This window comes from Erythrolamprus reginae, chromosome Z (assembly GCF_031021105.1).
Source record: "Erythrolamprus reginae isolate rEryReg1 chromosome Z, rEryReg1.hap1, whole genome shotgun sequence".
Lineage (NCBI taxonomy): Eukaryota > Metazoa > Chordata > Lepidosauria > Squamata > Dipsadidae > Erythrolamprus > Erythrolamprus reginae.
Window position 1 is genome coordinate 146,117,604 of NC_091963.1, and position 12,976 is coordinate 146,130,579.

Below are 12,976 nucleotides of genomic sequence, written 5' to 3' on the forward strand. Positions count from 1 at the left end.
TCCTGTTCATATCCTCTATGGCAGAGATTCGATTCATTTTATTTATTTGATGGAGTATAATCATTGCTATTATTTGAAATTTCCATCTTTCTTTTTCTGATTAATTTTAAGTAAGGACTGGTCATTTTGGAATTTTGTTCGAGAAAAGATATTATTTTAATTGTCTTAGTTCATAGGACATAGACCACGGGGAGGTTAGCATGTGAATATTCCTATTTAGTTAACATTTATTGTTTATGAAACTGAAATGGTGATTTATTAAAAGTTTTCTAAGGATAATATTTATTTAGAAGATTGGTTGGTGGATTATTGGATTGATAGGTAGATAGAGATTCTTTTCACTGCATAATTAATAGCCCTGTTCACCATCTTAACTCCTAAATATCTGGGATGCTTGGAGTATCCCAGGGTTTTTCTATCTAATGTCTTTCTTCTTTGAATAAAATTATTGAAGTTTTAGGATAGCAAGCTGTCCTTTACCTACTCTGTTTGTCCCAAAATAAGATACCTCCTGATAATAAGCCCAATTGGGCTTTTGAGTGCATGGCAATAAGGCCAAGCACTTATTTCAGAGTTCAAAAAAATATAAGACAGAGTCTTATTTTGGGGAAAACACGGTAGTATCTCTAAAGCTTAGCTAGAAAAAAGCTCTACGGATGTTCTGCTCTACATCTTAGTCTTCCCAACCATTGTAGCTTTAGCTATATCTGAGGCAATAATATCTTTGAGCATCCCTGAAACATTTTTTCCACTTTTGAAAAGAAATTTGGTTTGCTACTCAGCTACACCTTTGAGTGTAACTGGAAAAGCCCTGGATTTCAGCAAGCCAGCTTACAGGAGAGCTGCATATTTTTCAGCTCCAGGTTAGCTCTAGCAACTCTCAACTAGAAAACAGCTGGAGAGTGGTAAGCTGTAGCTTTGGAAAGGTAGAAGAAGCTCTCTCTTTTTTGTCTTAGCTTTTTGGAACCCATCTCCTTAGTTTCCCTGATGGTTAGCTAGAGCTGAGATGATAGGAGTCTCCAAATCTAGGTGCTTGCCTAGAGTAAATGAAAAGTTCAGCTAGGGGTATTTGGAGAGCTTTCTCCTTAGATTCCCTGAAGACCAGCTAGAACTGAGATCAAAGGGGTCGCCAAAAAGATAGGTGCTCTCCTAGATAAAAGGAAAGGTTCAGCTAGGAGCGCTTTCTCTAAAACCTGCTTTGTAGGTTTTGGAGAAATCAGCACTGACTACTATTAAATGCCCAGTGATTAGTGGTGGGCTACAAGCCGGAACGCTAAATTGTGCTCGCCGCCGCGGCTTGTAAGTTCTTGCAAGACCAGCGCAATTTTGCTGCTGCACCTGTGGAGGAAGCAAAATCAAGCATGGAACCGCAGGTGCACCCGTGTTTCAGTGAGGTTTTTCTGCATCCGTGCATGCTGAAACATGGGCGCACCTCACAAGAACTTACGAGCCATGGCGGTGAGCGTTCTGGCTCGTAGCCCACCACTGCCGGTGATGGTAGCTCAAGCACTTCAAAGCTCCTAGCATTTTGCCCAGCTTATAAAATACTGAGCTAGGCTGGTAGCTTTCCTAGCTATAATAATTTTTACAGCAATAGCAAGGGCAGGAATCACTAGCCGTCCTAAGGTGCCTTTCTACAGCTCCCTTACTCTCCACTGAGAACCAGCTTGATAAAATATTGGTAAAATTATCAGTAACCCCCTAGGGTCCCCGAATTCCACAGTATGGCTAGGAACTGATTCATATTTTAGGTGCAAAAGGCAGGGAGGAATGTACAGCCAAATCAAGCCAAGCCTAGTGCTTAACTGCGGACCAGATAAATGTTTTTTGTCCTTCGCTCTGGGCTTAGGAATTCTCATGAAACTAACCCCTAAATTAGGAGCATACAGTTGCTAAGCTTTCAAAAACTACAGAGATAGCATCTTCTTAAAGCTAAGGGCTTAGCCAGGTCAAAGCTGCTTTGTTCTTCTAAAGAGAATTGGCTTGAGCAACCCCGGGCAATTTCTCTGTATTTCTCTGAAAGCTTATGTTGGGCTTGGGGGCACGCACCTGATATTTACTGCCGGGATTAGCTGGGATAGGGGTGCAAGGAACTGATCCCAGTACTGATCCCAGTGCTAGCTAAGTAAGATGAAAGCAAGCTATGTTTCTCCAAAGGTTATTCCATAGCTGGGAGAATCCTTGACAGCAGAGAGGAGTTTGGTGGGCAGGGGGGAAGCTAGCTTTCTGTGAAACTCAATGGGAAGTTTTGTCAATCAATCTTTCAACTGCAGAGGTAGCAAAGGCGGTAGCAATAGTTATTCTCCAGAAATCTGAAAGGGTGGTGGGGGAGAAAGCTCTAGCCACTCTATAGAATTGCTAACGCTCACCAGGCAGCTTGGAAAACTGCAAGCTTTCTAAAGCTGCCGTTTTGGGAGAAATTGAACTTGGATTGCTAGCAAGCTTACAGGTTTCCCCAAAATGTTTCTTGCTAAGTGTAGCATGATGGGGGAAAGCTTCTAGCATTTCACAAGCTCATTAGAAGCCCAGTGCTGGTTGAGTTGATGTCTCTCTGGGAATTTTTGGATCCACTGTAAAGTAACTTTCTGGCAGGAACTTTTGCTCACATGTTGAAGCCTTTCAGTTCTTGTTTGGAATTATGAAAAGGAGAGCCCAACCAAAATATTCCTTATGGTTCTCCAAAGCCAGAGTTCATCTGGTAATCTTGAAGCTCAGCTGATTCCCGAGTGATTTAGAGCTCTGCAAATTATAGGAATTACGCCAAGCTAGTCCCTTAGCTAAAAGGTAGGTGATTTTCTCAAATTTTTAATAAGAGGAGAGGGAGGAAGGATATGCTAAGCTCACAAAGTTTAACGGTCAAGTAAAAATAAAAGTCTGGAAGGCCAAGATCGGTTCAGCTTGTTCATTGTTAGCATGGGTTAGGGTTTTGTTTTGTTATTTTGCAAGCTCAGTGCATTGTACAGATTTGATATAGTTGTTTTACGAGTCAGTGTGTCATGCAAAATCACAAATCAGGTTAATGCCACACCTTCTTGTTCTGTGATAGCAGCCACAGAATCATCTGAGGGACACCACCCTGCCAACTTTGTGGCATGGAGGAGTTTGAGATGGACCACATGGCCAGGCTAAGGGGGAAAGTCCTTGCGTTCAAAGTTGGAAAGCTTTCAGTAAAAGCTGTGATGCCCCAAGAGCCTTTCTCCCTACTCTAAAACCTGTGGTTTTAGAGTAGATATAGATGAACTCTATATCTTTGAGGGGGGAGCTAATTACTCCCAAGTCCCCCATACAGTTTGCAAGGGGCATGTGACTCTCTTATCTTAGACTCCACAGCATTAGGGAAAAGCAGTGAGTAACTTTTTCTGCCTCTCCTTCCTTTATTGAGGTGTAGTATCCCACTTGGGTATGTGCAACTCTTCAGGTTAACCTTGAGGTGCACCTGAGATTTTTCTCATGCTGCTCTTATTGGAGAAGTGGTTTGTGAAGGCTGGGTAAGATACAGCAAGCTTCCCAGATTTCTAAAAATCAGAGCCTAGATAAGAGAATGAGAAAGTTGCAACCTGTATTGCATTCAGCAGCAGAGTTGAGTTTGTATGAGTTATGGGTGGATTTTGAGGGGATAGCTGCCTTTCCACAGCTTGATAAATGATTTGACTTGGTTGATTATGCCTGGGCTTTAGAAGAGGTCAGGAGAAAGCAACGAGGTTCTCCCACATGTGGTCTCCTGGAACAGGGTTACTCAACCTCATGCAACTAAGGAATTCACTAAGGAATTCTAGAAGTCGAAATCCATATATCATAAAGTGGAGGAGCTTGGCAATCGCTATTCTAGAAAGTCACTACTCATCAGCTGTAGCTTTGGAGGATCCTGGAGGATTCTGGTGATCTTACCAGTGTCTAGCATTCGGTTGTAAATTGTATGGTTTTCTTCAGAGCTCCAGCTCCAGAGATGCAAACAGAAAGTGTGTGTGTGTGTGTTATTTTCTTCTGAAATGTGACAAAGTTAGGAGGCATGAAATGTTCTAGCAGAACAGAAAGGGCAAAATGACAAAGTTGGAAGGGACCTTAGAGGTCTTCTCTTCCAGCCCCAATAAGCCAAGCTTCCAATAAATCAGAGAACCATTTGCCAGAGTGGCTACTTTAATAACGGTTACCTTAAAGATATAGTCAGATTGAGACTGACAGATTTCCCCCTCCTGATTTGGCACACAGAGTATTCTTTTTAAAAAAAACAGAACTAGACCCCTCTGGATTGGGAAGGAGAGAATCACCTTTTGAGAGGGATAAAAAAAATTTCCGGTTACTCAGAAGGTTTTAACTTTTCTTGTTCTCCATATTTAAAGCAGAATCACTGAATGTGCTCTGATTCTGTGAAAAAGAAGAAGTCTTTTGCACGTAGTGCATATTAATACCTTGAAAGGAGCTTTGCTCAAAAGTTCTTGAACTTCCCAGAGCAGAATAATATGTTTATATCCATTTAACAAAGGGGAAGAAGGGAACTCAGTTCTTTCGTGTAAGAATCTAAAGCATTTCTCTATAAGTGCTTCAGGTCCTCAATTTGGATGATCTGTAGTGGATTTTATAAGCAGGTCTGGTTAATTGTGATAGAATATAGCTGGTAAATATCTCTTCAGAGAGGGGCGGCATACAAATCTAATAAATTGAATTGAATTGCATTGAAATCAGTTTGGTGTAATGAGGAAGACGTTGGTCTAGATTGGGCCTTGTGAGTTTTAGGCTATTCTTGTTGGGCACGAAAGTTGGCTGAGTGGACTTTGCATTGGTCATTCATAGGGTTGTTGTCATGAGGGAAATAGGAGGTGGGAGAACGAAGCCTGTTCACTACCTTGGATGTGTGTGTGCGTGTTTCTAAGCAAGAAATTAGGAGAGTTGACAGAATTGGAGCCTTTATGAATCAAAAGAGAGCTCTCTCCTTAGAAAATCTGAAACTTTTATGAAGTTCTGAAAATTTTTGTGGGAATATTCTTGAGAGAGAGGAGGACAAAGGGGAGAGGAAGGCACCATGAGGAAGGCACAGAAAAGTAGATATCTCAGAAGAGACACTTACACACACCCCTCATTCCCTAGAAACTAAAGGAAAGAAGGACAGACTTGCAAGATTCTGTTATGGTAACTTTACAATATACATAGTTTATTGTTCTCATGATACTGTTTTTCTCATCTGGGCTATTTCCAACAGTTGACACCCAAAAGGGAGTTGCATATGTGTGTGTGTGAGAGAGAGAGTTTGTGTGTATCTTTAAGCAAGAAAGCAGAGTTGACTTTAAGCAAGAAAACAGAGTTGATCCAAGAGGAAGCACCCAACTGTAAAAGAAAATGGAGTCAAGTAGAATGTTCGGTTTGAGCAAATCGTTGGCTTTTGTTCATCTGTGACCTCTATGTAAATGTATTTTACAAAACTTTCTTAAGTATTCCTTCTTTCTGGCATTATGGGGAGGTTTTTGACCATTGTTGTTTTCATGAATCTGAATATGTGCTGCTTCTGAAAGAGAATCCAGACCTGTTTAGAATTCTTCTAGTTTGCAGCAATAAGAATTTAAAGTATTTCCTCTATGAAGGAGTTGGGCAGTTTCTTAATCTGAGATATAAATATATAAACTTTCACAAGGTTGCTCCCCGTGATTTCTCTAACAATCCTGGAAATCAATCCCATTTATTGAAATGTCCTATTGCAAAGCCTGGCAAGCCACAAATCTCAGGCCATGGGCAGCTAATGGTCAAAGGTTTGCACCTCGATTCCTAACCTTCCTATCTCAGCTCACACACAGGGTGATTATATGAAGGAGGGATCCATATGGGTAATTAGAACTGGCTAGGAATCAAGTGAGGCAAACCCTCAGGCTGGATGCTTTCCTATAACTTGAAGGTATCAATAAACCGGGACATGGCGGTTTAGTGGCTAAGACGCTGAGCTTGTCAATCAGAAAGATCAGCAGTTCAGTGATTTGAATCCCTACTGCCGTATAACGGGATGAGTTCCCGTTACTTGTCCCAGCTTCTGCAAATGTAGCAGTTCGAAAGCATGTAAAAATGTAAGTAGAAAAATAGGGACCACTTTGGTGGGAAGGTAACAGCATTCTGTGTTCCTTTGGTGTTAAGTCATACCAACCACATGGCCATGGAGACGTCTTTTGGACAGTGCTGTCTCTTTGTCTTTGAAAAGGGGATGAGCACTTCCCCCATAGAGTCAGGAATGACTAGCACATATGTGCGAGGGGAATCTTTACCTTTATCAATGTGCCACGACATGCATTCCACAGAACCTGGTTAAATCGGGGGAAATCTACATGAATATTTGTTCGCCTTCTCTTCCTTTCTCAGCAAATCAAGACTCACTTCCTTTCACGTACTCAATCCCAACTGAGCATGTAACACCTTCAAAATCCGCCATCCTTCTCTTTTTCTTCTCCCTCAGAATCCCCAAAGGCCCCTTCTCTTTTCCCACTCATCCCATCTGAGGACAACTCAGAGACCAAAAATATCACCATCGGATGTCTCGCCAAGAATTTTCTGCCAGATTCAGTTATTTTCTCCTGGAAAAAAAATGACACCCAGAATATTGGCCATTTGAAATTTCCATCTGTCTTGTCGGGTGGCGTGTACACAGCAGCTTCTCAGGCTACAATCGTCCGGGATGAATGGGAACGTTTAGATTCATTCTATTGCAAAGCCGACCATCCACAGGGCAACAAAGTGGTCAAAGTCGTTCGACCATGTAAGTAAAATTCCTTTATTCCATCAGCCACATCACCCACAAACACGTAGGGTGCTTTCATAAGGCAATCAAACAGAAGACATTAGAAACTAGGTGCAACATCTGCTTGTAGAAAAGTTAACCTGCCTCCTAAATTAGAACACCTAATTTTCTTTGTTTAACTCAATGGATTAATTAACAAAGCCTAATTCAAACCTGACATTTTTTAATCCAGATGAGTATTTCTTCTGAATGATAGGCACACTTGAGATACTTTCATTTTCCTTGAAAATCAACCTTCTGACTATAGATGAGGTTGAACATGGCTTCTTCTTGGCCATGGGAAATGAGTTCTCTGGATATGCTCCTCAGTTATGGGCTGTAATCAAAGGCCAAAGGACCACTTATTTTAACTAGATAGATAGATCTAAACACACAAGTTCCTCGACATTACTGCAACTTTTGAATCTCCATTTACAATATGTTTTGAAAGTATTGAAATTCATTGACCCAAGGAATTGACTGCTTTTTTCCCTTGCAATATTCCAGATGGGGGACATTCAATAAGCGAGCCAAAGATTCTCGTCCGGGCACCAATTCTTAAAGCATTTTCAAGTAGCTACCTAAATTCTACTGTTACCTGTGAAGTTAGTGACCTCTGCTCTGGAAGAGTTGACATCGGTTGGCTTAAGGAGGGAAAAGCAATCAACACCGGCGTCACCACCTCCAAACCTGTCCAAAATGGCCGTGGGGGATACACCGTTTGGAGCAAACTTGTGATCACTAGGGAAGACTGGGTTGCTGAAAAGAAGTTCACTTGTCAAGTGACAGGAAAGGAAATCAATCATAACGAGACATTCAGCTTGCCATCTTTTTGCAAATTTGGTAAGTTGAATTTTCTTCAAGAATCAGAGTAACGTGGCCAATTATGGGACAACTGTTTCCTTGAATGTTCCTCTAGATTGAACATTGAGTTATTAAATTTTGGGGTGGGGTTTGCTTCTGCTGTCAACAAAAGCTTTGTATATACACATCCACCCCACATTCTATACATATTTTTGTTCACCAGGGACCACTGTCTCCTTAGTTCAGTAACTGATAAATTCACCTGTAAAGGAAAATATTTGTAGCTCAGGGTTAAAATGAAGACATGCTTGGTTTCAAATGGAGTAGGGACTCCTGTATGAGCTGGGGGTTGGGCTAGATGACGTACAAGGTCCCTCCAAATTCTAGTAATCTAATCTAATCTAGTAGGTACCCTCTGAGCTTGCTTGCTTTCTTGCAGACACTTCATTAACCAAACTAGGTAAACACATCAGCGCTAGAAGGGAGTGACATTTGTACTCATGATGTTACCTTATTCTGGAAACAAGCAAATTCAGAGATCCTCGAGAAACTCTCACATTCAGCTCTGTCAATGCAGAGAATTCTCTTTTCTCTGAAGGATCATCACACATTCTCCTCATTGATCAAAATATTGTGTGACAGAACAAAATATTGTGTGTCACTATCTAATGTTAACATTCCCATTCCCATTTGAAAGTTCATCCCTGAGATTGAGAATTATTTTTTAAAGATGTTCGTGGTTCTATACAGATATCCCAAGCTAGATTCTAAAAACCCTTTCAAAGTTCTCAGAGATAAATCCAAAGAGAACATCTGTTCTTTTCTATTTCTCAAAGATGCATAGGAACAGATCTCCGATCCAATTTTTTCCCACCTAACTGTAGGTGATTAATAGACATCACACTGTATTACATTAATCAAGTTCTTAGCTACTCTTCAACACATTTTAATAATCATAAACAGGGATCACACATTAGGCTTGTTATTAAATATGAGAAAGGTAGGAAAAAATATACAATTTACTGATTTATTGTAGAATGGAACACTATTCACATTTTGCTTTGATATTTCCACAGATGGATGTTTACCTGTTAACATCGAAACCATCCCTCCAACTTTTGCCGACATGTTCCTGACCAACTCAGCCAACTTGACTTGCAGAATATCCAACATCCCTGCTACTGCAGACTATTCAAAATTGGATGTCATCTGGACACGAGAATCTGACAACACGCAACTATCCACTGAAGTGACCAATTTCCTAGACCAGGGAAATGACTTTTACTATGTCGATGCTATAGCCACAGTGTGCGCAACAGAATGGCAGCCAGAAGAAAGCTATACCTGCAAAGTGTCATTCGAAGACGTGCTTGTCAAGCCAGTAGAAAAAACCATGAAGAAGGAGAGTGGTAAGTTTCTAGTTGTGTTGACCCAGGAAAAGCATTGGGTGGGGGAGCACTCATTTCCAGATAAATGAGATTAACCGCATTGATTTAGTAGAACCAGAATCCTTAGTACATCCTTCAGGATACCCCAAATTCTTCTCCAGTTGCCTTCATTGACATCCCCACGAATCCTATTCTTCATATGATATTGGTGACTCCTCCTTAACTCCCATCGAGTACATGTCATGAGAATCCAGTTTCCACATCCATGGTGGTTTGCAAACATTTTTTTTTCAAATCCGCTCTTCTTGTCTAGAGAGAAAGCACCTTCTCACCGTCCTCTAGGAAAATTTTGTATGCAACCTGAGACCACTCAGACTGACAGCATAAATTTAATTATTCACAGGCTGCATTGATCTTGACTGGTACCTTTATACAGATAGGCAGAATGAGCAAAGGGATATCCTGGCATCTAATTCTGGCCTAGTTGATCCATGTGATCTCCCCCCCCCCCTTTCTTGTCTACCTTAAGTAAACCTGCCAAATGGTGAACCTTCTACCTTTAAGCCAGTGGTTCTCAACCTGGGGGTCAGGACCTATTTGGGGATCAAACAACCATTTCAAAGGGGTCACCTAAGACCACTTCCTGCCAATTAGCTTAAAGCTTTGTTGGGAGAATTGGTGCTAGACATGGTTGGGGGTCATCACAACATGAAGAACTATATTAAAGAGTTGTGGCATTAGAAAGGTTGAGAACCACTGTTTAAACTAATGAACTAAATATCTTCGACATGTAAGAGTGGTCTAAGAGAAGCAGCAACATCTAAGAGAAGCAGTTACAGTTAAACATGATCACCATCATTACCCTATGATCCCTTGCAGGATAGAGCCTGGGCAACTGAATGAAGCTAGCAGTTGTGTTTAACTGGCCAGATGCCCTTCATGTGGCCCATGCAGGACAGTACAATGCAGTTAAACAGGATGATTCACATATGCTAATGTATCCTCACTCTTTCTCCTTTTCCCATTGTTCAGATGGCAAATCCAAACCTCCCTCTGTCTACGTCCTTCCACCTGCATTAGAAGAGCTGAGTTTGCGGGAAAAAGTTTCCCTCTCATGCCTAGTTAAAGGCTTCAGTCCCAGTGATGTATTTGTCCGATGGCTCCGGAATGAACAGCCTGTCGATAAATCAGACTACTTCACCAGCAAAGTCATCGAACAGTCCAAACTACAGTCCAAAGAGTATTTTGCCTACAGCATGTTGACCGTCAACGAAAAGGATTGGAGTGCAGGAGATACCTACAGTTGCGTGGTGGGACACGAAGCCTTGCCCCTCAAGTCAACTCAGAAGTCTTTAAACAAGCACTCGGGTAAACCATCCATAATCAACGTCGCTTTACAACTCTCCGACACTACCAGCGTTTGCTCCTAATTGTCAACCTAATTTCTTTTGAGAAGCCTTCCTTTGCTCTATTTCCCCACTCGCCTCTGTTTCTTCTGCTTCATTACTGATGCTTCAATGGAAAGTTCTCAGTGATAAAGGCAGACCTCTTTCTGAAGGAATTAAATATTTTCCAATAAAGAATTCTTTTTTCTCAAAACCAAGGGAAAAAAATCTGGCTTTTTGTGAGAAATCGGGATGATGCACAAGTGAATACTGGAAATTCTGGTTTCCTCTGGCGCCTTAATCTTTTCATGTTTATTTCTTTGAGCAGTAACTCCTGCATTTCATCTCCTTCTATGGCATAACTGGTCCAGGTTGTGCTACCCCCATGTAAAACTGGAGAAGAGCTATTTTAGAAAGCTGGCAGACACTTACTTCCCACATGAATGTCCAATTTGGGATTGTTCATCTTTTGAGATCATGCCATTCTGTACAAACACGTTTTTGGACCATTCACCTCTCTTTAATTTCTTTTACAAGCAAAGAGATGTCTCATCCATTGGGTGTTCATCAGAAATTATCTGGGGCAATAATTACATCCTTTGTACAAGACAAAGAAGTGTTTTACAAATGTCTAAAACACACTAAAATAACATCCCAATAGATCTTTAAAACAAAGCCTAGGAACTTGATAGCCTCAATAGGAACACAAGTAAATAAAATACAGTAAATAAAGTAAATAAAAAGGTTTCACTCAGCTAACAAAGCTCCAGTTCTGAACAATCTTTTTTTAAAACAGTCTTTATTAATTTTCCAACATTAAAAAATACAAGTACAAAATACAAATACAAAAAAAATACAACACAAAGAATAATAAATAAAAGTAAAAAATAATAAGACAAAAATCAACTTGGACAAATACAGAATACATACAAATATAAACATTAAGAACACTATACAATATATGTTACAATATTTAATGTCAATATATATATTATTTTCCTACTTTGCCGTTTAAGTTATTACATGGTTTTTTTGCCATCAGAATAGTTTTATATATCCATGAATATTTTATCATTCAGGTTTTAGGGTGTTCCAAATTCTATAATATTCCATTTTCAGCTCTAAGTGAAGTAAAAACTGTAAAAACCGATACAACAAACAGCTTGGCTGAACAATATAAAACATATGCTTCTATGAAAACATGCAATTGTCAAATAGCAAATGCACAAAATAATAATAATGTTGTTTTGAAAGTCAAGCAGGGGGAGTGACATTTAAGATTTGCAGCAAAATAATCTAGCCCTCTTCAACTATTCTCAGCACACAGATGTTCTATAAAAAGATAAATAACAATGTTTTAAAAGAAAGCTGCCATTTTTTTATTCATCACGTATGTTTATAATCATGAAATTATTTAGATCAAATATTTATAACTTCAGGACAATAAAATATTATCCCAGTTGAAAATCCATGCCATTTAATTAAATTATTCACTAACAAATCACAAATATCTATGAACACTCCTTCATTGTGTTAATTTAACTAAACTGAACATTCTTAAGAAAACTGGTTACTTTGTTTGAACAACAGAACAGATAAAATGCACCCAAATTGACTTGTTTTTTAAAGAAAGGGCATTAAATAGTTTACACATTAATCAGACCTACAATAACCTGCTTAAATTTTCCAGTACACCCTGAAAATTACCCATTGAATTTTTATTATTTATGTTTTTAAAAAACATAACACTGACATTCTTAATTAAAAAAAATATAATTTTCCTCTCTCTCTCTCTCTCTCTCTCTCTCTCTCTCTCTCTCTCTCTCTCTCTCTCTCTGAACAAATAAAATTTGTTAGAACCTAAGATTTTCATGGTGGCCAACCATGATCTTTACACTTCAAAACTTTTTAAAAATATATATCTATTAATTATTTACTTCAAAACCTTTGAGGGCTCTCATCAAGCAAATTCAACCAGCCTAAACTTCCAATACATTTTCTTCGGAGGTACTCTTGTGCTTCACTTAATACTCCAGAAAAATTCTTCTCTGTGAGTTTTAAGAGTCCTAAAATAGTTGCCATGCCAGAAAAGGCCAAAGGACTGTTGCTTCTCTTCAAAGAAGAACAGGAGAAAGTGGAGTTGATTCCCAAGGCCAAAGTATTCATTGAAGATATGGTGATCCATCCTGTGAAGGCTCTTTCTTCTCTTCCAAAAGATGAAACTGAGGAAAAGGGAAATATAAATTAACAGAGTTGTAGATGATCTAGTCCACTATTTAAGCAGGAGAGCCTATCCATCCTCTTTGCTAAACTATCCACTATCCATCCAAGTACTCCATAAGTATTCAATGCTGCTATTGTCTTTGCCATCTATCCTAATCACCATGACTTCTCAGTAATGTTAAGCTAAATGCCATCAACCACAGCACTTGAAAAGAGAAAGAGAAAATTCATAATGAGTATCATCCTATGGCCAAATACTGGTCATCCTAAACTCAAAATCACTTTAGGAAGACACACTAATTTGAACTTCCAGTAGCTTTATAGATGATAGTCCCCTTGGTGGACTTGTGGTTCTTACTTAGTTACTTAACTAGCCTGTTTTAGATTATTTTACAGAATAACAGAGTTGTAAGGGACAAAGG

At 39.6% G+C, this 12,976-nt stretch overlaps 1 protein-coding gene and 1 gene segment (V, D, J or C); both read left to right on the forward strand.

Annotated features, from left to right (window-relative positions):
• The window catches only part of LOC139154299 (uncharacterized), a 1,065,525-nt gene that overhangs the window by 1,012,787 nt on the left and 39,762 nt on the right, over positions 1 to 12,976 (forward strand). The window contains exons 4-7 of the mRNA XM_070728717.1: positions 6,434 to 6,733; positions 7,262 to 7,597; positions 8,635 to 8,967; positions 9,979 to 10,374. Coding sequence (XP_070584818.1) covers positions 6,434 to 6,733; positions 7,262 to 7,597; positions 8,635 to 8,967; positions 9,979 to 10,374 — 1,365 coding nt within the window. The remainder of the gene's footprint in view (positions 1 to 6,433; positions 6,734 to 7,261; positions 7,598 to 8,634; positions 8,968 to 9,978; positions 10,375 to 12,976) is intronic.
• LOC139154462 (Ig gamma-2C chain C region-like) overlaps positions 1 to 12,976 on the forward strand; it is a 96,410-nt gene that overhangs the window by 3,270 nt on the left and 80,164 nt on the right.